The sequence below is a fragment of the Miniopterus schreibersii genome (assembly GCF_964146895.1).
Source record: "Miniopterus schreibersii genome assembly, chromosome: 1".
Lineage (NCBI taxonomy): Eukaryota > Metazoa > Chordata > Mammalia > Chiroptera > Miniopteridae > Miniopterus > Miniopterus schreibersii.
Window position 1 is genome coordinate 47846409 of NC_138101.1, and position 25456 is coordinate 47871864.

Consider the following 25456-nt stretch of genomic DNA (forward strand, 5'->3'; position numbering starts at 1 on the left):
AACTCATTCACAATGTGATAGGAAAGGATCTTAGGAAGATTCTTGAATTTGTAAAGGAGACTGGTCATGAAGGAAGAAAAATTCCTAGAAAGTGGGTAGTGAGCTAAGAGGTAAATCCAGATAAATTTGTGCTCTTTAGTAAGGGAAGGAGGAAAAATCTCACTCTCAAATTTTGAAAGAGAGAACAGCATCCTGTTTGCCGAGGCACTAAATTTTCTCAGCATCCTGTTTGCAGAGCATACAGGGGACAAAGGCCTCTTGAAGTTGTGGCCCTTTTATTTCTCTTTGTTAATCCAGATCTACCTCAGTTGTGCTCTTCTTTCCCACAGTGGCACTGATTTCTAATCTTGAATCAAAACCCAAGTTTCTTAGAAGAGATGCCTCAGACAAAGGGGCTTCTCTAATCTTACTAGCAATTCTGGTATAGCAGAGTTTCCTGTTTGGCCTTCTGGAAGACTGGCTGTAGTTGCTACGCATAACTGGTGTCCCGCTTAGAATTGCACAAGGGAAGCTTGAGAGCCACTGGTTTAATGCCAAGACAGATGCACAGCAGCCTTTGCCCAGCAGATGGTGCTGTTTCTCCAAGACTATCAAGTGCGAGGCCCCCAGATACAGCAGATGCAGCTAACATAGCATTAAGAGAAAAATAACTATAGTTCATTTACCCTTAAAAGGCAATAGTGTGATATTTTAAGAGTCCAGAGTAGTTTAGAAAAACTGGCAGTTACCCTGAGTGAAATCTACCCACTAATATTATTCTTCCTTGACCCCTAAGTCACATTTTAAAAAGTGATTTTTGGATAGCCAGTTCTTCCAGCTGAAGTGTTAAAAAGGACTTGTTTTCAGGTTTTTAAAATTCCCATCAGAGCACAAAGTTGAATTAACACATACCAAAACAATTTATTATCCCATCACTCATGTCCAGATGGTAAAACGCTATTATCTTCAACCTAGTTTAAGAATAATTTGTAGTTTTTGCTAACACATTGGAGTAACTCTAATAGAAGTAGAATTCACCTTACAGATTTAACCCAAGTTGTTCATTCCAATATTGACTAAGCATCTATAATGTGTCTTGGATCTGCTGTAAGTAGACAAGTTCCTCCCTATTTCCATGGTACATACATTCTTGGAGGAGACAGTCAATAGTGAACAACAACAGTAGATACCAGTAAAATACTTATGCAGAGAAAATAGGATAGGGTGGCTTTTTGCAGGGGGTTGCTAAGAAGGTAACATCTAATCTGAACTACATGAAAATGTAAAGAACAAGAAGGAGGAGCATTCCATGAAGATGGAACAGCATGTAGGAAAGACCTGGTCAAAGCTTGGCCTAATCTATAATCGAGAGAAGGCCAGTGGCTGGGTGCTACCACAGAAGTAGGCAGAGCCAGATTGTTAGGGCTTGACCACGATAAAAGTTTGAGTTGTATTCTAAGTGTGGTGAGAAGCCATGAGAATTTTATTTTTTTAGTATTTTTTTGAAAAAGTCTTTATTAATTTCAGAGAGAGGAAGGGAGAGAGAGAGAAATATCAATGATGAGAAAGTCATTGGTCTGCTGCCTCCTGCAGGCCCCCTCCTGGGGATCGAGCCCATAACCTGGGCTTGTGCTCTGACCAGAAATTGAACCTCAATCTTCTGGATCATAGGTCGATGCTCAACTGCTGAGCCACATTAGCCGAGCTACCGCTGGAGAATTTTAAACAGAAGGTGACATAATGTGATTTACATTAAGGGAATTCTCGGTTGGAGAATGGGTCATAGGTGAGTAAAATAGGTATATCTGCATCTACTTGGTATATGAGTGCCAAGGCAGAAACCACTTTAGGTATCAGAAAGGAATTTAAAACCAGGAGGGGTTAAAATCAATGCAAAGGACTAGATTAGTGGTAGTCACGGGAACTGCTACTGGACTGGAGTTGAAGGACACCCATGTAGCTGCAATCCAGAGTTCAGGAAGCCTGCCACCATTGACACTGCTGCTCATTCCACGAAGCTGGCCAGACACTAGAATACCGTGTCCACCTGTTAGAACTTCAAACACTTGCACTCTGTGACCTTGCTTCCCAATAGCAACCCCAATAGAAGACTGTCTCTGTCTTGCTTCTCTTTATAAACTTTGTGCTAGTGCATTGAATTGGCAGTCTGATTCCAACCCAGAACTGTACATATAAGTGTCCCTGGGACATGTTTTTAGGTTTCCAGCCTCTCCAATTAGTGGATAAAATGGTGCTTGAGAGAGCCAGTCTGCTAGATCTAAGAAGGCTATTGCAGAAATGAATGTAAAGGATGGTGATAACTTGGCTTAGGATGGCAGTAGTGGAAATAATGTGGAAGTGGACACATTCAGAATTTAGAGTGACAATGACAGCATTTGATTGTTGATTGGATTTGAAATAGTAACTCCTAGAATTTTAGCTTGAGCAGTTGGGTAGGTGGTGCCACTGGAAAAACAATAGTGCCATTTACCTAGCATATAAAGTGTGAAATGCCAATGTAGACGTGACCAAAAAGCAGTTGGGATTTAAGTTTAGAGTTCAGGGCCTTGGCAGGGCTGGAGATCAGGTTTGGGAGTTCATTGGCCTAGAGATGCTATTAAAAGCCATGGGATGTGGTCACATTAAAAGAGCTTGATGATAGCCGAGACAGAGTCCTCGGGCTCCAGCTTTAGAGAGCAAGCTAAGGAGAGAAGTCAGCAAAGAAGATGGAAAAGACCGGGTATTGAGGGAGGAAAACCAGGAGGCTGGCACAAGAGCCCCATAAAGAAGGGAATGCTCCAATGTGTCAGGTGCTGATCAGGATTCAAGTTGAGAATAGCAGTGGCCCTTGGATTGGGCAAGTGCAAGTTTCAATGGAGTGGTGGGAATAAAAGTAAGATTAAGTTGAATGAACATGAGGTTTATCAATTTTGTTGATCTTTTCAAAGAACCAACTTTTGGGTTTTTTGGATTCTCTATTTATCTCTAGTCTAATCTTCATTATTTCCTTCCTTCTACTTGCTTTGGGTTTAGTTTGCCCTTTTTCTAGTTCCTTAAGATGAAAGGTTAGGTTATTGCTTTGAGATCTTTTTGTTTGTTAATCCTCACTCAAGGATATTTCTTCCATTGTTTTTTGTTGTTGTTGTTGTTTTAATTTATCTTTATTGTTGAGAGTATTACAGGTATACCATTTTCCCCTGCAACTGACCCCCTCCACTTCACTCCCACCCCCTCCCCAGGCCTTCACCCTGTTATTGACTGTGTCCATGGGTTATGCATATATGCATATAACTTCTTTGGTTAATCTCTTCCCACCCTCCACCCCCCTTCCCTCTTTCCTCTGAAATATGATCGTCTGTTGCATGTGTCAATGTCTCTGGATCTATTTAGTTCATCAGATTCTTTTGTTTATTAGCTTCTTCTTAAAGAAGCCCCTTCAACATTTCCTGTAGTGCTGGTCTGGTGGTGATGAACTCCTTTAGCTTTTTCTTATCTGTGAAGCTCTTTATCTGACCTTCAATTCTAAATGATAGCTTTGCTGGGTAGAGCAATCTTGGTTGTAGTTCCATGTTTTTCATCACTTTGAATATTTCTTGCCACTCCCTTCTGGCCTGCAAGGTTTCTGTTGAGAAATCAGCTGACAGTCATATGTGTGCTCCCTTGTAGGTAACTAATTGCTTTTCTCTTGCTCCTTTTAAGATTCTCTCTTTGTCTTTAAACTTTGGCATTTTAATTATGATGTGTCTTGCTGTGGGCCTCTTTGGGTTCCTCTTCTTTGGACCCTCTGTGCTTCCTGGACTTGAAAGTTGATTTCTTTCCCCAGGTAGGGGAAGTTTTCTGTAATTATTTTATCAAATAGGTTTTCAATTCCTTGGTCTCTTTCTGCCTCTTCTGGCACCCCAATAATACGAATGTTGGGCCTCTTGAAGTTGTCCCAGAGGCTCCTTATACTATTTTCATATTTCTGGATTCTTTTTTCTTTTTGCTCTTCTGGTTGGGTGTTTTTTGTTTCCTCCTGTTCCAAATTGCTCATTTGATTCTTAGCGTCCTCTACTCTACTGTTGATCCCCTGTAAATTATTCTTCATTTCAGTTCCTGTAGCCTTCATTTGAAATTGGTACTTTATTATGTTATCGATTTTCTCAGTTATTTCCCTAACCATCTGCATAAACATCCTTATAACCAAAATTCTGAACTCTATCTGTTAGCTTGCTTGGATCTATTTCATTTAGTTCCTCTTCTAGAGATTTCTTCTGTTCTTTCCTTTGTGACATGTTTCTTTGCCTCCACATTTTGTCTGCTTGCTGGTGTTTGTTTCTATGTATTAGGTAGAGCTGCTATGTCTCCTGGAATTTGTAGAGTGGCTTTGTGTAGTAGGTGTCCTGTAGGGCCCAGTGGCTCAGCCTCCCCAGTCACCTGAGCTGGGCCTTCTAGGTGCTCCCCTGTGTGGGCTGTGTGCACTGTCCTGTTGTAGTTGAGCCTTGGTTGTTGCTGGCATCCCTGGGAGGAACTGACCCGCAGGCCAATCAGCTGTGAGGACCAGCTGCAACTACATCCAAAGAGCTGCTGTGCTGGAGACACCCCTATGGAGCAGGATTTACTTCAGTGGAGCTTTGGTTCCCCAAGTGCGCCCCTTGAGTGTCACTCGTGGATGTGGTAGGGTTGTAATCCAGGGTGGTTGAGTCTGACCACCGGGTGCACTGTCTCTGGGGCCTCCCTGGAGGTGCAAAGTCAGCCTGTGCCAGTGCCTTGCCCAGGGCCACCCAGCATGAGCTACACAGCAAACTGTAGTTGGCTGCTACTTGTGCTGGGCTTGGAGGTGTCCAGGAGAGGCCAAGCTATGAGCCAGTGCAGCTGCCGCTAGTGCCAGGCCTGGGTTGCTTATCAAGCCGTATGGGGCCCGCTGCTGCTTGCTTGAGAGATTTTAGGAAAGTCCTAAGCATGAGGCTCGAGAGGTCACTTGCACAGAAAAGCCCCTGGAAATGGCCTGGATGAGCTGCAGGTGGGGGGGGCGGGGCCTCCGGGAATCACGGGGCGGGGCCAAAGGTGAGAGTCAGGTGCTGGCGACTCAAACATGGCGCCTGCCTGCAGGCTGTGTGCGGGGAGGACTCGCCACAGGAGCCATGGCCTCCGCCAGCCCTTCTGCCTGGGAGGAAGCCGCCCCTCCGCCTCTCGCCCGGATCTCAGGCAGGTTAGTTCCTCCCCGAGTGTCCCAGGTCCTTTCAGGCTGCTGCCCGGCGCTGGGCTCAGAGGGAGCGTCCGAGTGAGTCCGCGCCGGGCCCTTTAGAGGAGCTGCTGGGGCTCCCGCAGCCTCCGCGACCCTCAGGGACAGTCCCCGCTGGTTTCACAGCCCGGAGTTGTGGGGGCGTCTCTTCCCGGCCTGGAGCCCTGGACTGGGGGCCTGCTGTGGGGCTGGGACCCCCTCCCTCCTCCGGGAAAACGCCGCTGCTGAGATTCCTTCCCGGGTTTCAACCTCGGCACCGGGTGTGGGCCTGCGGCCACGTCTCTGCGATTCAGCCCTGATCCGCCCGCGTCTCCGCCCCTCCTCCCGGTCTCGATGCTTCTTCTGCTCCCTGGTTGTGGGGCTTCTGTTCAGCCAGATCTCAGGAGGCTCTGAGTGATGTTGGTTCTGTATTTTAGTTGTAATTTCGATGTGGTTGCGGGAGGCGGTGGGTGCAGCTGTTCCCTACGCCGCCATCTTGTTTCTCCCCCATTGGTTTTTTGTTAGAGAGAGTGGAGGGGAAGGGGGAATGGGGGTAGAAAGACAGAAACGATGTGAGACACATCGATTGGTTACCTCCCACATGTGCCCCAACTGGGCCCGGGGATTGAGCCTGCAACTGAGGTACCTGCCCTTGACCAGGAATCGAACCTGCAACCTTCAGTCCGTGGGCCGACTCTCTAACCGCTGAGCCAAACTGGCCAGGGCTGAGAGCTTTTTTAATGTAGTTATTTATAGCTCCAAATTTCCCTCTAAGCACTGCTTTCACTGTATCCCAGAGGTTTTGGTACCTTGTGTTTTGTTTTCATTCATTTCAAAGTATTTTCTAATTTCCCTTGTGATTACTTCTCTGACCCATTGGTTATTTAGGAGTATGTTGTTCAGTTTTCCCATATTTGTGAATTTTCTAAATTTTCTTCTGTTACTAATTTCTAATTTCATTCCATTTTACTTGGAGAACATAGTTTGTATGATTTTGATCTTTTTAAAATTATTGTGACTTGTTTTGTGGCCTAACATACGGGCTATGCTGGAGAATGTTCTTTGTGCACCGGAGGAGGATTTGTATTCTGCTGTTGTTGGGTGGAGTGTTCTATAGATGCTTTTGCTAGGTCTAGTTTATAGTGTTGAGTCTTCCGTTTCCTTGATATTCTGTCTAGTTGTTTTATCCGTTATTAAATGTGGAGTATTGAATTCTCCATCTCTTATGGTTGAACTATTTCTTCCTTCAGTTGTTTGTTTTTGCTTCATTTATTTTGGTGCTCTGTTTTAGGTATATAGTATATGTTTATAGTGATGTCTTCTGGATGAATTGACCCTTTAACATAATAAATGTCCTTCTTTGTCTCTTGTGGCTGTTTTTGTCTTAAGGTCTATTTTGTCTGATATTAGTATGGGTATTCTAGCCCTCTTGGTTACTATTTACATGGCCTATCTTTTTTACATCCTTTTACTTTCAACCTATTTTTGTCTTTGAATCTAAAATGCCTTGAATAGAGTGTACAGTAGACTGTTTTTAAATCCATTCTGCTGTTGTCTCTGCCTTTTAACTGAAGAGTTTAATTCATTACTTTTAATGTAATTACTGATAAGGATTTCTCCCTCCTGTCATTTGCTGTTCGGTACAATATGCAATTAGAAGATGAATAAGTTCTGGAGATCTAACACACAGCATAGTGAATATAGTCAACAATACTGCATTATATACTTCAAAACTTATTTCTATATTTCTTACATCTTTTTTGTTCTTCAGTCCTTCATTACTGCCTTCTTTTGTGTTGAATAGACATTTTCTTGTATACTGTTTTCATTTTGTTGCTTATTTTACTATATATTCTTGAGTTATTTTCCTGGTGGTTTCTCTGGGGATTATAATTGATATCTTAATTTCTTACAGTCTAATTCTAATTAATACTACTAGTTTTAATAGAATATAAAACTTTGCTCCCCTGCTTATGTTGTCACAAAATACATCTTTGTACATTGTGTGCCCATCAGCATAGGTTAATAATTATTGCTTTATGCAATTTTCTTTTAAATCAGAAGAGGAACAAAGGAGTTGCAAACAAACACGTTTATACTTTCTTTTAATATTTACCTATTGTATTAGAGTTTCCCAGGGCTGCAGGGTACCACAAACTGGGTGGCTCATAGCAATGGAAAACTATTATTCTCTCACAGTTCTGGATGCCAAAGGTCTGAAGTCAAGGTGTCAGCAGAGCTGGTTCCTTCTGGAGGGCCTGAAGGAGAATCTTTTCCAAGCCTCCTGGCTTCTGGTGACAGCATCACTCCGATCTCTACCTCCATTTTCACGGGGCATTTTCCCTGTATACCTGTCTTCACATAGCTGTCTTCCTAGAAGCACACCGGTAGTATTGGATCAGGGGCCTAGCCTCCTCCTGCATGACCTCATCTTAACTAATTACATCTGTGAAGATTCTATTTCCAAGTAAAGTCTTACTCTGAGATTCTGGGTGGGGGCTTATGACTGTTCCAACCAAAAGAGGGCAACAGAGGTGATGCTTTGTGACTTTCCAGGCTTGGTTATGAAAGGATACAGCGTCTATATTCTTTCAGGAGCTGGAGGTTGGACACTCGCTCTGGGAAGCCATCTACCATGCTGTGAGGGAGCGCAAATTAGCCCAGTGGAGAGGAACTGAGGCCCCAAACTGACTGCCATCCTCAATCTCTAGCATGAACAAACTTTTCATCAGATGCTCCCAGCCTCCAGCCCTGAAGTCTTGTACCTGACACCTCACACATCAAGGAGTAGAAATAAGCTGTGTGAATTCCCGAGCCATAGCATCTGTGAACATAATAAATAGTTTTATGCCACTACATTTGGTGGTAATTTGTTAGGCAGCCACGGTAACCGGGACAGTCACCAAGGAGTGCCTCGACCTTTTAATCCCTCTCAGCACAGCTACGCTTTCAAAGGGCCTGTGCTGGACTTTGCAGTTAGGAGCAACAAGATTCCCTCGTTTATTCTCTCTGTCCCTCCAAACAGTGACAACTGTCTTCCTAGATTCTGCAAGTATCCTTGTCTTCCCAATCATCCAGGCTTGAAGCCTCAGGGTATCTGATCCCACCCCCCTTGTCTTTTTCAGTGCCTCACAAATCCAATCTTTTCTTCCCATTCCTAACAGCCTGCGCTTGAAATTCCAGCAGTTCATTATCAGCTACAGACTGAAAGGCAATGGAATAGAAGACGAGACTACCAATAACGGGCATAGTGTTTTCAGATTTCAGACTAGAACAGGGTAGTGCTTAAAGCTTTCCAAGGGCAAGTAATGATAATGTTTATAGACGAGATTGGAAGCCCACTGTACTTTCAGAAAGCTGCCTCCCTCCTATGAGGGCAACGCAAACAGCGAATCGTTGGCTAGTCTCTGGAGTACTTCGAGTCCACGAATCGAATTTGTTCTGTGTTTGGTCATAGCCCTTTTCCTCCATCTCCTCTTAACTATCCCTGGCTATAGATCTAAATTTGGTTTACAAAAGTCTACAGGTATGAGATGTTATCCTAATGCCGACTATTAAATAAATCCCCTAGTTCTGCTTTCTACAGAAATATTCACTCAACAGCTACATCCTTTATCCTGACTCAAAGAGCATTTAATGTAGGGAGAGTTTTTGATGAGTTAAATTTAAAAATCTGAGTATAACCTACAGGGTCCGCTCAGCTTCTTAAAAACGTGAATAGCCCTGGCCAGTGTGGCTCAGTTGGTTGGGCATCATCCCAGAGACCAAGAAGTTGCTGGTTCGACTCCTGGTCAGGACACATGCCTGGGTTGCAGGTTTGATCCCCCAGTAGGGGGCGTACAGGAATCAGCCGATCGATGTTTCTCTCTCCCTCTCCCTCTTCCTCTCAAATCAATAAAGATAAAAATTTAAAAAACATGAAATATATGCAGTTTTCCTTAGGTAAGGACCCAGTTATCCCCACTATTTTATTTTTGAAGCTACATTGGAGGAAATCAGGTACTGACACAGTTTGCATAAGGATTATTTCAGGTCCTAGTTAGAACTTGGGTACCTAATGTGTACTAGTTGCTGCAAATACTATAAGAAATAACCCTTTTTATAACGTAGAACTTTTTTCTTAAGACACAGAAAGCTATTTGCTATGAGAGCAGGATGACAACTGCATCATCTGAAATCAGACATTACCATTGTTTCCTAAGTGCCTTTTTTGAGCAGCTCATATTTAAGAGACCAGATCTTTTAAAAAAAGAAAGAAAAAAGGGGTCAACTACTTGCTATTCATTTATTTTTTAAAAATATTAAACACTTAACTATGTGTCAGGGGCTGTTCTGTGTGCCAGGTACATGGCAAACAATCCCTGTCCTCATTAAATGTGCATTTTAGGGGTGAAGAGAATGAAATGATAAGATAGAACAAAATGTGTTAGACTATTATGCTTGTTAGAATTCTAATCTCAGGACCATGTTTTAAAAATGCTATAGAGCAAAATAAAGCTGGAAAGTGCCGTAGTGCTGGGGTAGGCTTGAGGGGGTTAAATTTTAAAGGTCAGGGAGGCCAGAGGTCAGTGAGAAGGTAACATCTGAGTAAGTGAAGAAGGTGAGCAATTAAAAATCTAGGGGAAAATAGTCCAGGCCAGAGGCTTCGGCAAGTGCAAAGGTCCTGAGGCTAGAGTATGCCTGGCTGTTGGAGGAGCCCAAGAAAGCAGAGAGACTGGAAAAGAGAGAATGAAAGGTGGAGAGGCAGGTCTGGTTGGACCTTGTAGGGCATGTAGCTTAAATTCTGTATTGAGGACGGTCTTTGAAGGAAGCAAATAATGGAAACAGATCAGTATTTGTGACTTGGACCGGATGGTGACAGTAGGTAAATTTTAGTGTAATTTGTAGATAGAGCAAACCACGTTTGCTGACAAGGCAAGGTGAGAGAGAGAGAGAGAGAGAGAGAGAGAGAGAGAGAAGGATTATTTAAAGGTTTTAGTCTGAGCAACTGATAGAGATGCGTTGTCCTTAACTTAGGTGGGAAGACTCCGGGAAGAACGATTTTAAAGGGATAAGCTCAGGATGTGTTAAACTTGAGATGCCCTTCAAGTAGAGATGTCACAAAGGTAGCTGAATGTACAGGTCTGGCATTTAGGATAGAGGTCTGAGCTGGAGAAGTTGAGAGGTCAGCATATGGCAATATTTAAAACTAGAAGACTGGCTGAGGCTACCAAAGTGTGAGTGTAGACAGGAAGGAAGAGCTCCAAGGACTGAGTCATTGGGCACTCTAATAGGACATCAGGGAGGCTGCCCAGCAAAGGAGATTGAGGAGGCAAATTAAGAGGGCAGGATGCTCTGAAAGCCAAGTGAAGAAAATATTTTAAGCAGGGTGGTGAGGAGGGGGTGATCAAATTGTGAAGTGTTGCTTATGGGTCTAGATAAGGCACTGAAAGAACAAACGGCTGCATATAACATTACAAGGTCCTTGGAGAACTTGAGTAAAGCAGTTCCAGTGAAGTGGTAGGAGCAAGAGCATGATTGGAGTGGGGTCAAAAAAGAATTAGGAGAGAGGGATGGGAGACAGAAAATAGGGACTTTTTTAAAGATGGAAGAAATAAAAGCATATTTTGTGTTGATTAAAAAGGCCTTTGCTTTTCCAGTGATGGACCTAGCCTTTTCTTCCCACACTCCCTGTTTTGGATTTCAAATTTGGATACTTGCAGTTTCTTGGAACCCTAACTTTGAGGACTGTTACTAGGAAGTCTGAACATGCTGCTGAGGATTGTGAAAATAAAATTTCATATGTAGAATTCTCTTCCCCCCCCAGCTGTTGGTTTCCAGTACTGTGGGGAATATAGCACATTTTATTTTTATTTTTAAAAAATATGTTTTCATTGATTTCAGAGAGAGGAAGGAAGAGGGAGAGATAGATAGAAAACATCAATGATGAGAGTCATTGATTGGCTGCCTCCTGTACGCCCTCTACTGGGGATCGAGCCCACAACGCGGGCATGTCTCCTGACTGGGAATCGAACCATGACCGTTAGGTCCATAGGTCGACGCTCAACCACTGAGCCATGTCAGGTGGGCAGGGAAAAGAACACATTTTAGATGTGGCCAAGAGTGCTTAGACTGAGTGGAATTACATTTCTCTAATTTATTTGGATGGCTCTTCATATCTGTAATCTGGTGCTCTAGTCCAGCCCCACAGATAGCTGCTCTCCTGGGTTTCTGTATGATGATGGGTTCTTTACCGATTCCTTGGGTCTTCCACTTCAAAGAAATGACAATGACCAAAGACGCCTGAAAAACTCAGTGTGAAGTCAGTGGTGGTCACTGGGCTGTTCACAAATGTTTCTCCTATTCTGGGAAGGGGGCAGGAGGGCCAGTCTCAGATGTGGCCACGTGACTTTCCCTGGCCAATGAAATGTGAGCTATGTGATGTGTCATTTCCCAGCAGAAGTTCTAAGACCCAGTGAGCCATTGGCAACATTTCCTTGGCTGTCAGTGATTACAGAAGTGTGTGTGAGATGAAGCCTCTATTGGCCAGTGTCTGAGTCATAGCAATGAACAGAACCCCCTGCAAGCCCTGGTTAGAATCTAGTATGAGAAATGAACTTTATTAGTTTTACCTTGGGATGGCAAAACCCAACCTATCCTGACACAATGCAAAGGACAGCTCCATTACCACCAACTGATTACTCATTTCAGGACACAAAGGTATTACTTCCCATGCCAGGGGCAAAGAAAATTCAGTAACTAACACAGGTAATAAAACTTTACCTCCCTGTCAGTTCTCCATTAAATAAAAAAGGGTTGAACCTTTAAAATGTTAACATTAAAAAATATTTCCTTCTTAACCAGGAAGGGAAATTTTCTTCTTTAGGAGGCTTAGCTAGACTACCAAAAACATAGTTTAGTGTTAGATCCTCCACGGTTGCTCATTTCAAATGCAGATTCCCTGGCCTTGGCCTCTTAGAAGAAAGCTTAATTCCCAGGAGGTTCTGTAATCTTGATGTTTGTTTATGTGTGTGGTATAATATAAAAACATATTTGGTCTTTGTCCTCGGTTCCTGCTGCAGAGCTGGTAAGACTCTTGGAATTTCCTGAAAGGAATGTACTTTGTTATTCATAATGAGCCTCTGAGTTTATGCTAATATGTGAGGTCACTCAGGGTGGGACTCCTAGGTAGCCTTAGGATAGAGCTGGTCAACAGCAAGGCCAAGTGATTAGACCTCCTGACCAACTTCCAGGAAGAACGTCTGGGAGGGTGTTGGAGATTGAGATTTTATAAACTCCTGAGCAGTGAGATTCAGAGAGCTGGGTTGGTGAACACATCGAAATGCTGGGAGGCTGGCCTGCCCCTGAATCCCTCCCTCTCCTTCCATGCCCCCTGCATCCCTTTCGTTTGGTGTTCTCGTTATATTCTTTATAATAAACAGGGGAACGGAAGTAAAGTGTTAATTCTTGAGTTCTGTGAGCCATTCTAGCAAATTATCCATCTTAAAAGTGAAGGGAGTGGTAGGAACTCCCCAATTTTATAATCAAGTTGGACGGAAGTGTGGGTAACCTGGGACCCAATACTAGCAGCTGGCATCTGAAGTGAGGGCAGTCTTGTGGGACCCCCTTACACCTGTTGGGGTCTGACAATAACCCTGGGTAGTTAGTGTCAGAAGTGAAGTGAATTGTAGTACATCCAGTTGGTGTCCAGAGAATCAGAGAAGTGGTGGTTGCTCTTGGAAAACATCCTAGAAATATGTTACCAACATAACACCAAAGTTCATTTCCAACATACTGCCTTATTGAGTTTATACACGCTTCAATATTAGAGATAGTATAAGAGACAAATATCACAGCTCTGCATAAAAGAATTTTATTTAGTGGTCAGATCCCAATGAATAATGTCAGTCATTGCTTGATTCTGCAAAAGTGTGCTATTGTAAGATATGCTCTTAAGGAAGGGTACATTGCATCACCAGAAGCTGTTTAATTTGGATTGTATAGAGTAACAGAGAACTTCATAAATCTTTGTTCTCTGATAAAAATTTTAAAATATAAAAATGAAAAAAAAACACAAAAAACCCCAAAGCAGTATTTCAAAATAATAAATGTCACCTGGGACTATTTACAGTAAGACACCTTTTTAATAGAATAACCTCTGCTTGATTGTTTTCCTCACAAATTTACCTATAAGTATCCTCACTCCTCCGTCTGACCCCCATTCGTGATTTCTGCCATTTATGTTTTCCTTGAAATAGGCATCTTCTGCTCTCTCCTCTTTAAGTCTTTCTCTGATACTCCTTTTTCCTACTCTTCAATGACCAATAATTCTATTCAACAGACATTTGTTGAGCACCTATTATGTGCCAGGCACTGAGGAGGAGGTGGAGATAAATACAGAGATGAAAAGTCATTGACACACTCCCCTCCTCAAGAAACTGAGTTTGGGTTGAATTAAAAATTGTTTTTCACATTATTTTCCATGAAATCCCAGGTCCCTCTAAAGTCAACCTGGGGGTTTCTTGAAACAAAGTGCACTCGTGGAGGGTATGTCAACGTGGCCCACTCCAACACGTGTGTAAGTTATAATTCTGTTCTCATCTATGAAGCACAGCCTCAGAATCCCAGGCCTACAGAGTTGGAGTTCCACACTCTTAACAGGTGGACTACATGTCAGGCAGTAGGGGACAGCTGTGCCAATTTGTTTATTATGGATGGTAATCTTTTAATTGGCTTCTCCAAATTCCAAATATGAAAAGCCCAATACTAAATTTGAGCTCTAGATACATACTAAGAAACTCTCCCCTGACTTGGACTTGCAACAAGATGCTCAGAAACGCCTATCTTTTTAATAAATGGCCAGCAGAAGCTCTTTTTATTACCTCCACACATATTTCTTTGTGCTTTTCTGTGGACATTTTCTTAGCTTTGAACATAAAAGCAACAAATTAAGCCTGCGGGTCACCTTTTTTCTTTTTCTTTTATCATGGTGGAAACCAAAGCAAGCTCACATTTTGCATTTGGCCTACATTTTTGTCCATGAGGCCTCGAGAGACTCTTGGTAGTTACTTTAAAAAAAGAAGGCAAGCCATGAAATATAAAACAGAAACTCTACATAGCATACTATAAAAGCAACAGTGAAACCACACCCTCACTGCCCCATTTGTTCCATGTCGAGCGGACCACAAATATTCCCATCTGGAAGTATTTCTCCGCCGCAGTCAAGTCCGCGTCACGGTGGTGGGCTTCACTCTCACAGTTTGTAGCACGTTCCTCTCTCCCTGAACCCTCACAGCCAACCACGAACAGTGCTGCAGTTTTTGTGGGAAAGTTCTATCCTTGATCCCATGCCTTTCCAAAGGTTACCCGGGGTCACATCTCTGTACAGCTTCCAGCCCATTAGACGACACGCTATACATTCAAGAGTATTAGCGCTAGGTTCCGAACTTCATGAGCTGGTCCCAAGCCCTTAGGATCTGAAGGGAGCTGGCATTATTCCCGTGTTACGTTTGGCCTGCTCTACCCGACGGCAGGGTGACCGCAACGTGTGACATATGTGCAGAGAACGAAGGGCAGGGATACGGGGGAGAGGGGAAAGGTGATGGTGCACAAGCTTCTTGCTCTGTCGTGCATATATTTTCAGTGTAACAGCGTGTATTTCGACACGGAAGGGCTTGTGCTTTTTTGCTCAAGAAATAACTCGCCCTGAAAAGCTCATTTGGCAAATGTGGCCACGAACGTGTGTGTGTGTGTGTGTGTGTGTAAAATGTGTCATGAGGTTACGTATCAAGTCCGGTGGGTGTGTCCCCCTGGCCCCTCCCCCACGGCCACACCCAGCTCACCAGCAAGGAGAAACTGATAGGTTACACCTGGTCAGTTTGGTATTCAGAAGCTTCGGACAGGCTTTCCGAGAAGCTTAGGAAGTTCTCCTGGTACTCGGAACAAACAATCTCGTAACGGTAATGCCGGAACTCCACCGCGAAGGTGCCAAAGTAAGACAGGAAGCACATGACCAGGCCCCACTGGACCCTGGCTGCATACATGTGGATGCCCTGGGCCATGAGGATGAAGTCTGGGGAGGTGCAGTCAAGGAAAGGACCCCATCAGCCACACGAATACCAGGCTCTTTTCTGGGGAGAGACTGGTTTACAGGAAAAGTCTGACTGCCCCTTGTTAGCAAGAGTTAGCCTGACGGACGGGCTTGCTGAACACGAACATCTACATAAATAAAACTGACGACATTATCGAGCTCTTACTTTGTCCCAGACAAGCTTCTAGGTGCTTTCATGGGAAATTGAACTTAATCCTCATGACAGTCCTATCATCATCATTAGTTCATTGGTGTGGCTCAGTTGGTTGAGCTTCACTCCATGCACTGAAAGGCCACAGGTTCGATTCCCAGTCAGGGCACATACCCAAGTTGCAGGTTCCTAGGGTGGGTAGAGGAGGCAGCCAATTGATGTTTCTCTCCTACACTGATGTTTCTCTCTCTCTCTCTCTCCCCCTTCCTCTCTCTCTAAGAGCAATAAAAACATATTTTAAAAAATAGGGAAACAAGTCAAATGGGCAAGTAACTTGCCTGAGGTCACATGGGTCTTAACTGATGGACCTGGGATTCAAACACCAGCACTGACTCCCAGGCCCTGCATTCAATCACTATATGGCCGTCTAATAAATTGCGAGATTAGCAAGAGTCACAATTCCAAAATAAGTAGTTGGCCAGAAAAAATAAAGTTACCTTTTAAAAAATCACTGCAAACGGCTGTGGATTCACAGTTATCATTCCATCTGCAGAAACACTTTTGATCATATCAAATCACTAACCACCTCCATACAAGCTGCACTCGTCTCTGCAGTGCTACTAAGCGGCCCCTCTTCCTTTTCTGTTTAGTTTTCACTATCGTCTTTCAGACAATATTGTATAGGTTAGTTTCATTCCTAGTGTCACATTTAAACTTGTGCCTAAATGAAAATGTGCAATTAAAAAAACGGATAAGACTCCAGTGCCTGAATATATAGGAAGTATGTGTGTTGAGAGTTTCATAGTTTTAGTGAAAGGACTAAATACATTTATTTAGAAAAATCAGAAATGCTCCCTTAGAATTAGTTCTACCTTCCGAACTTATACTTAAGATCTTGGGAAATTTTCAGAGAGTATGTGAAACTACTTCAGCTACACTTTGCTCTCTAGGTTAGACCTGGATCCATTCACCTGGGAACCAAGAAGTGGTTCCAAGTGTTCAGAAATAATATGGATCAGAATCGTTTGGTATAAAAGCTCAACACTCAGAATAACTTAAAGTCTGCACATCCGTTTCTGACTGAGGGTTCAAAATATTGCCAAAGCAATATTATTACTTAGGTTAATGGGAAAGGGATGAATCTTCAAATCTCACACTGGCAGAGTTCTGACCTTTTCACTCAAAATATTTTATCCGGTTTCTAGCAATAAAGTTCTTTGGCTTGATTTCCAAGTCCTTGAATATTCTCTAATGCAAGTACAGAACTTAAAAAAGAAAAAGAAAAAAAAAGCCCACTAAATGACTTAATGGCAATTTATGAAGGAAGAAGAAACAAAAGATTCCAAATATTCAACTAACTAGAGAACATCACTAAACACTAAGTCTTTTTATATTTTAAAGCCACATTCTCTAAGATAAGATCATGTACTGAACTGAGCCTGACTTTAAATCAAGACCACCACATACTGTGTGTGACCTTGGGTAAATCAACCTCTGTGCATCACTAGTCTTACCTGTGAAGATGAAAGAAGCTGATACATCTACAGTGCTTAGGATAACACACAACACATCACAAGCGCCGGATATACTGGCTGTTACGTGACTGAAGATGCCTAACTGTGTTACTTACAGTCTGCCATCTAGGAACTTGTTCCCTTCTTCTCTGGTTTTCTCAGGGGGGTCTACGGGAGTGAACATTTATGATCACCCCACCCCACAGAATCAGTGAGCGATGTGACTGGTGGGACTGGAACTGGCTGGCTTCCACTGGGCCGTGCCACCAGCAGGTGCAGTCACCACACTCCATCCTAGACTAGCCTCTCTCTGGGATGTTTGGGGAGAAGCTGAGTGAAGCCTTCTTCTCTTTCTCTCCCTGGTTTCTCTACTTGTTATTGGGTGGATAAGCTGAATTCCACAGTGTGAGATAAGAGGCCTGCGGCATTTCCTTTCCATATTTACCAGGAATAAAGGCCGATTTCTTCATCCTCATTTGGCTCCTTGTGTCTGTTTTCTATTGGTTTAAACTCTGAGGGAGGAAGGGAAATAAATAGCACCTCAAAACCTCAAAAATATTTTTTAGGACAATTATACATGCAGTGGTAATCTAATTCTTAAATTTGTTTCCGAGAAAAGCTCATTTTCCCGAAAGATATAAATGTATTTGTCCCTTGAAATTCGTATTAGAGTTAATAAATTACATTATAGGGCCATTAATAAAGTCAAATGAAGTTTTTTTAAGATGGAGGGGGAAAATCACAATTCTTTTTTGGTTATGCACTCTATGTTTCTCACAAAGGGAAACTTTCACATCATTAGTGATTAGGAGAATGCATGACACCATTTCTACAGAGTGAAACAATCTTGAGAAGGCAGAGCTTATTTTATTTTTAATTCTCTTCTTTGGCATGAAAAATAGCCCGAGAGTTTTTATTTTTATACCCATTTACTTTTCTGTTTTATCTAAGGTTCTGAAATGATCCATCTATATCCTAACCAATCCAGAATGGCACTTTTCTCATCTACATAGACGAGTTATCTGTGTTTTAATCTCGCTGGCAAAGAACCCTTCACAGTCAAAGGATACAGAGGACCACACAGAGAGTGATAGATGCTGAGAGAATAACTCGCGGAATCCCAACTTTCCGTCCCTCGTTCTTGATGTTGACTTTGAGCGTCAATGCAGCCTGGATCCAGCACGTCAACGTGCCAAACCCAAAGGTCAAGGAGGTTCCGACATTATGGATTTCTTCATCGTTCGTGAGCTAAGGGATGAACAGATATGGACACGTGGAGGCCCATTCAGAAAAGACATAAAAGCCAATGGAATATGTGAGGGAGAAAAAAAATAGGTTAAGTGATATCCCAACAATGAAATGATGAATTTTAGAAAGATTAGAGTCCTTCATCTCCACTGGCTCCTTGTGTCAGTTCTCAGTTGGTTTGAACTCTGAGGGGAAGAAGGGAAAGAGATAGTACCCCCAAACCTCAAAACATTTGTTTAGAAAACCATACAAAGCATGGTAATCTACTCCTTGAATTTATTTTCCAGAAAAGCTTTGTGGAAAAGTAAAAGAAAAAAGCAGGGAAGTTACACCTAAAAAAAGAGAAATGTCAGAGTTTCTACAAACATATACCCCAAACTTTGTTTTCTAGACTAAGCAATGAGACCTGGCATCTGGCTGTGTAGTTACTGACTGAGAAGGACCAGTTCTAAACACGCCAATATTTCAGTGGCCCAATAACACTTGGGCTGTTCATTACTCCTACAAAACAGGCCTGTCCATATAGTGTGACCACTTCATTGTTAATGGGATTTTATTTTGCTTTCCTATTATAGTAAAGCTGCCACCCAGGAGCTTTTGCCATATCTGTAGACCCATTAAAGGACAACAGTGTTTGAAGACTCCTGATCACAGCATTTATAGAGTTAATGGGTTAAAGGAGACTCATTTGGGTTATTTCAATTGAGTGTTACAGATGTAGATTCCTCAAATCATTACCCATTGATTAAAAAAATTTGTCACTTAAAACACCTTTAGTAATTGCATATATTTTGAAATTCATATTTAGGAAAATAAAATCTATCTTAAACAGGTGGCTTTTAAAACATGGTGAAAGCCCTAGCCAGTAGCTTAGTTGGTTAGAGCATCATCCTGAAACACCAAGGTTGTGGGTTCGATCCCTGGTCAAGGCACATTCTAAGAGGCAACCAATGAATGCACATATAAGTGCAACAACAAATCAATGTTTCTCTCCCTCTCTCTCTTCCTTCCTCTCTCTATCTAAAATCAATACATTTTTTAAAACTTTAAAGCATGGTGAAAATATTTTTTTGAATTTCCATTGCCTTCAGATGTTGTATTGTTTGACATTGCTGTAAGTAATGGTCGGATCAAATCAATATTATTTTCTTTTTATAATTTTTTTTTTTGCTGTAGGATTTTTCCCCCTCTTCTTTGGAAGAAGCCACTTTTTTTCTCTCACAGTTCAAAAGACATATTTTCAAAACCTATTTTTAAAATTAAATTTTACTTCTAGTCAAATTTTACTTCTAGGAAATTGGTTCTTTAAAAAGTATAGATTGAAAAGTCTGTCTCCCATCCCATATACTAGCTCCCTGGTTTCTCCCCAGGCAACTAATTTGTTGTTTGTTTCCCGTGTACGCTCTGTAGATATTCCAGAAAGTGTTTTTCATACATAGCATCACCATTCATGGCTTTATTTGCAGTTCACCAAAACAACCTAATCTCTGGGTGTCTCCTAGGATTTTAGTAAAGAGCAAAACGTCTACTCATTAACTTCTGTCCTAGTTCTGGTTGAGAGAAATGATAGTCACTGAGCCCTTTACAACATATCAGTACCCATAGCACAGAAAGTAAGTGAGGGCAAGACTCCCACCAAAATCTTAATAAAAATTCTCTATGCCCTAACATTTTGGAGTTTATCGGGATAAACACTCAAAAATTCTGATAGCCCAGCTGGGGTGGCTCAGTGGATGAGCGCTGACCCATGAACCAAGAGATCACCAGTTCCATTCCCGGTCAGGGCACATGCCTGGGTTGCAGGCTAGAACCCCAGTAGGGGGCGTGCAGGAGGCAGCCAATCGATGATTCTCTCTCATTGATGTTTCTATCTCTCTATCCCTCTCCCTGCCCCTCTCTCTAAAATCAATAAAAACATATTTTTAAAAATTCTCCTGATAATTCATTGTCTTAGTCAACATGTTCTATGGATGCAGTTTTCTTGTTGTCCAGATAGACACAGGATGAGACCTAGAATAGTTAGAGGAGTTGGTGGGATTGCCTATCTATCAAACAACCCTGTTTTAATGAATTATCACGCCTGAGGGTTAGGACAACAGACACTCTGAGAATCTATTGCCATATTTTCTTGAATGTCTGTGCCATTTGGACTTCACTTAATAGAAGGGAGAGAGGTGTCCAGGATCAGGCGTTTGATTATAAGAGGGAAGTTTCCAGCAGCAGCATACAGCACAAGCTGGAGGATGCTGGGAGGAGTGGAGGCAGGAGATCAGACACATACTGTGGTACTGCATGGGTCTCCTTGCCTATTTTACAAATGAAGTCATGTAGGTCAAGAGCTGGGTGAGGATACTGGCAAGGGAAATTCTTTTTTTTTTTTTTTTTAATATGTCTTTATTGATTTCAGAGAGAAAGGAGAGGGAGAGAGAGAGATAGAAACATCAATGATGAGAAAGTCATTGATCGGCTGCCTCCTGCACGCCCCCCACGGAGGGTCGACCGTGCAACCCGGGCATGTGCCCTGACCTGGAATCGAACCGCAGTCTCCTGGATCATAGGTTGATGCTCAACCGCTGAACCACACCAGCTAGGCAGTAAATTATTCTTTAATGTTGTGACCTTGGGCTTCTAAATTTCTGGGAATAAGAGTTACTGTATCTTTATACAAGTCATAGGTGTTCTAGAGAAATTCTGAGTTTTCAAACTTGCGCTTGCTAATCTGAAATGCAAGCTTTCATCCTAAAAGGATGTTCAGTGTTTAATAACAGAAAGGCATCATCCTATTCGTTTTCTAGAAACATACATTAGGATACAATTGGTTAGGAAAGAAAGTATAGAGCACTTTGAAATCCGCTGTAGAAAATAAACAGCGATTTTCGCAGCTACTTTTCCCAGGGGCCGTGCTGTATTTCCAATGCATAGTGAGGACCCTCGAGTGTGTAATGCAGACTGAGGTAGCCCAGGCTGAGGCCGTAAGGGCCGGAGGACCTGTGCATATTAGGAACCACTATTAGCAATGTTTTTAAAGATCCGCGCAGAATGATATGGGCCATACGGTGACTGTCCCTCAGAGGCTACGCGGATCACGTAAGTGAAGTGTGAGACAGGTGAAAAAGGCCAAATGAAGTACCTGAAAATTACCAAGTAAGGTCATTCCAAAGGAAGACAGGCACAGTGCCACCAGTCCACTAATATTCAGCCACGGGTTTAAAACCTTTGGTTTCAGCTGTATGAAGCGCAGAACAGCGACCACAAGAGCTGGGGAATAAAACGAAATGTTAAAATGGGAAAACTGAAATCATACACTCAGACCATGAGGCAGAGTTCTAAAGCCACGACATGCAAAATTAAACTTTTCGCCACAGTGCGTTTTTAAATCTCTGAAATGACAATTTTTAGAAGAAATTTTTCATGCAATGCTTATGATTATTTAGATATTTTATTGTACCTAACCTGGGGGAAGCAGAGAGGAGCTGAAGCAGCAAGCAGCGCTCATTTGGGTGATGCCAGGGTGACAGAACTGCTCATAGTGTTCTCAGGGTTTTCAGAAACGAGGTCAGCACAGGACAGACTGACTTAGGAGAACACTGCAGAAGCTTGACGCACGACAGATAGGACGGGATAAAGACAGGCCCTGGCATGGAAATTCACGGACTCAACCGTCCTTTAGCTTAGAACAGTGTTAGGACAGACAGGGCAGGAACACAAAGGGAAGAGGGAGAGGCTCCACATCTAGACAAACCCACGGGCCTGTGCCAGGAATCACTCCCGGGCAGGAAAGAAGGGAAAGGCAGTGTCCAACCCTTCACTACTGGTTTACTCCGACTTCCCTGATTCCACCTGCAGGTTGCACTGGCAAAGGAGACCAGCCCAGTAACCAAATTTTGAGCTATGGATTTTAACAAGGCGGGTATGGGGGTCTGATATGTATTAAAGATCACACTGATTATATTAAGAAAGTTCAATTCTTCCAAATGATATAAATTACTTATTTTAAAAGATCACTCTATCTTTTGAAGCAAGTTGTAATTGGAGAACCTGAAGAGATACTTAGATTTCAAATGTCACTTCTAACAGTAACCTTGAGGATGGTCCATACTCAAGCCACGAATCTAAGAATCCCCTTTATTAACTGCTTAATGCAGGGATATTTTCATATTTATACAAAAGCTGATAGAGGTTAGTTTACAAATGATAAAAAAGATACTTGCATTTAATGTAAATTATATCTACATAAAAGGGAATGCACTTACCATTTCCTAAGACAATTTATTTTGACATTAAGGTTTAGCAGGGAAGACAATTAGAAATTTAAGAATTACCCTATTTATACAGCAATTAAGTAGGTAATTATGTGCTAAAGGTTTTACTTTGATCACAGGCCATTATTATAGCCATTTATAAAGAAAACCCATCCATAAATTTGCATTTCCAAGTAATCTGAATTTCATGGTTTAAGCTACAAAGCTCAGTGAGTTGACAATCACTTTCAAGAACCTCTGATCAAAGAGTGGGACACAACTTGGACAATATCTGGATTTTGGAAACAAAATAGAAATAAACCATAACTTGTGAAATCTAAAAGTTCTGTTCTGATTTAGCTTTTAGTATATTTATGTTTCAGCTAATGCCCATTATTGATCATAATATTAATAAATTATACTTGAATTGACAATAGTTTTCCAACCTACTTATTTGAGGAACCTAGTTAGGAGTTATATTATATTAGAAGTCTATTAATAATGATAATAACTACCCTAGAGGATAAAAAATCAGCACATTACTTTTTAGGATGGGAATAGGAGGAGGAAGTGGGGAGAGAAGAAATCCAGCATTAGCACCCTCTGACACAAAGTGATCCTCACATAAAGAAGCCATTAGATTCAACCCAGGAACCCAAACACAGGGCACCAGGTGAGACACGTGCTAACCAATCAAGTATGGACACTAGTCAGGGTGTAAGAACAAAATACCAAGACAGCACACTTCATTTCTTCTAAAAATAACTAGTGGAGAGTATTACTCTGAGAACCCTCTGGTCGTCAGGTAGTTTGGAAGAAGATGGTGCTGCAACTTCAGCCTAACGCTAAACCGCTGCTGACATTCACCCGTCCAGTCAGTCTGTTCAACTGTGTCCAGGAGAAGAGAGTTGATGGCGGTTCTCTGCATTACCCATTTGTCTCCAATAAAAACGAGACACGCATCAGTCTCTTGGTCCCTGCATTGCTAGCCTTCCCTTTGTAATAGGGATGATAAAAATCATTTGATCATGACAGTTGATGAAATTAAGCGGGAAACAGAAACCTACCTGAAGACAGGAGTTCAACCCAACACTCAGCTCCCAGAATTGCATTCTCAACCCACACTTACCCCTTTTAACCTATTACTCCCATTATTAATCCACTCAGACTAGGTATAATTTCCTTTTAAAACAGACTCCAATTTTTAGGATGGTGGAAATAATGATTATTTCATACTTTTATTAACAATTAGGTTTAAAGGGAGGCAGACTCAGGCTATCCGTTACAAAGCTCATTTTCAATCAAACAATGGTTTAATTATACCTTGAAAAAGATTTCTGGGCAGTGGAGCAACTGCAGGGCCATCTTTATATATGCTAACCAATTTTCAGTTTCATTAAAATTTTTAGATTTTACCCTGGCCGGTGTGGCTCAGTGGTAAAGTGTTGGCCCAAGCACCAAAGGGTCTCGGTTCCACTCCCAGTCAAGGGTACTACCTGGGTTGCAGGTTAGTTCCCCGGCCCCAGTCGGGTCATGTATGGGAGGCAACCAACCGATGTGTCTCTCACACTGATGTTTCTCTCCCTCCCTTCCACTCTCTCTCTCAAAAAAAAAAAAATCAATAGAAAAAATATCCTCATGTGAGGACTAACAAAAAAAATTTAGATTTTATCAACAGTTTTAGACAAGATTTAAAAAATCCACCTTCCTATGGCTTTTGATATTTAGCATAGTCCTCTGCTCTACAGGTGTCCCTCATTTAATTTCTCTAGTTTAAAAGAACACAAATATTTTTTAAATTGCTTATTTTCTTTGTTATTTATTTTTCCTTTGAGGCTGATTGGGTTTTTATTTTTATTTTATTTATTTTTAATTTTTATTTTATTATTTTTTAATCTTTTTGTCAGAAAGAGGAAGGGAGAGGGAGAGATAGAAATATCAATGATGATCGAGTCATTGATCGGCTGCCTCCCACACACCCCCTGCTGGGGACTGAGCCCACAACCCCAGGAATTGAAACCCTGATCTCCTGGATCCTAGGTCGATGCTTAACCGCTGAGCCACACTGGCCAGGCTGATTGGGTTTTAAAGTTCAACTCAAAATAGCAGCTCTTCACTGCAGTTCTACACTGGTGCCTGGCCAAGTTCTGTTGTGTTTGGTTTAGCTTTATTGTTTATGCGTCAATGATTCCTATTTATGACTGCAGCAGAACACAATATGTTTTGGATGAAGGAGGGAGAGTGGTTGTCTTTGGGTGACTGAAATCATTCAGAGATTAGCTTTATTCTGGCAACCTTTCCAGGGCAGAAAATAATATTCCCTTTAAGAAATTTGTCTTAGGTTTTCCCCCTATCCTCCCAGGAGAAATAAAGTGTTGACTCGGGACAAAGAGCATAACTAATTCTCTAAAGAAAATAATTGAGCATTTGATCTTCGATTAGTCCATCAAAAAGATAAAAGATCTTTGGTTTTAATCAATGCTACACCAACTCATTTGTAGACTGTAAATTATAATCTATACAGCTGCCAAAAAGCAGTGATTTATAGGCAGTGCAGGTTGTTTCTCAAAGTCAGTTACGTTGTCTAAAGTAATAGTCTGAGGTCGAGCGGGACGAGCCTGGGGAGATGGAGGCAGCCACAGTTCAGAGCAAGAATCATTAGTAAACTGACTTTCACTCCAATTTGATAAATAAATAATTGTTGGTTTACTCCCACTGAACACTAATCTCAATCAGTTTTGTGTCTACCAGATGGCACCAAAAATGATACAAGTTAATAAAGAATAAACACCGGGTGCTGCAACACTTCATTGCTCCTTGGTGGAGTGGGGAAGGGCCAGGTGGTGACGAGAGTCATCTGCAAGACGGGAACTTTTTTCATTACTTTGTTTTTGGAAATGCTTTTGTAACTAGTTAATCATAAGCTTTACAACTGGGTAAGTTTGTGAGCTGTGCAGACTGGTATTTTTTAGATTATACACTAAGGACTACTGGGAAATACAGATTTTTGTTAAGGATATGAAGGAAACCAACATGTTCACTGGTTTCTTT

General features: G+C 42.0%; 1 protein-coding gene across 3 annotated transcripts in view; it reads right to left on the minus strand.

Annotated features, from left to right (window-relative positions):
- Positions 1 to 13018: 13018 nt before the first annotated feature.
- Positions 13019 to 25456, minus strand: part of TMEM150C (transmembrane protein 150C) — a 69620-nt gene continuing 57182 nt past the window's right edge. For all 3 annotated transcript variants that reach the window (XM_081162511.1, XM_081162510.1, XM_081162512.1), the window contains 3 exons: positions 21295 to 21422; positions 17987 to 18164; positions 13019 to 15233 (listed from right to left, as the gene is read on the minus strand). In XM_081162511.1, the coding sequence (XP_081018637.1) occupies positions 15025 to 15233; positions 17987 to 18164; positions 21295 to 21422 (515 nt within the window). In that variant the 3' untranslated portion in view covers positions 13019 to 15024. The remainder of the gene's footprint in view (positions 15234 to 17986; positions 18165 to 21294; positions 21423 to 25456) is intronic.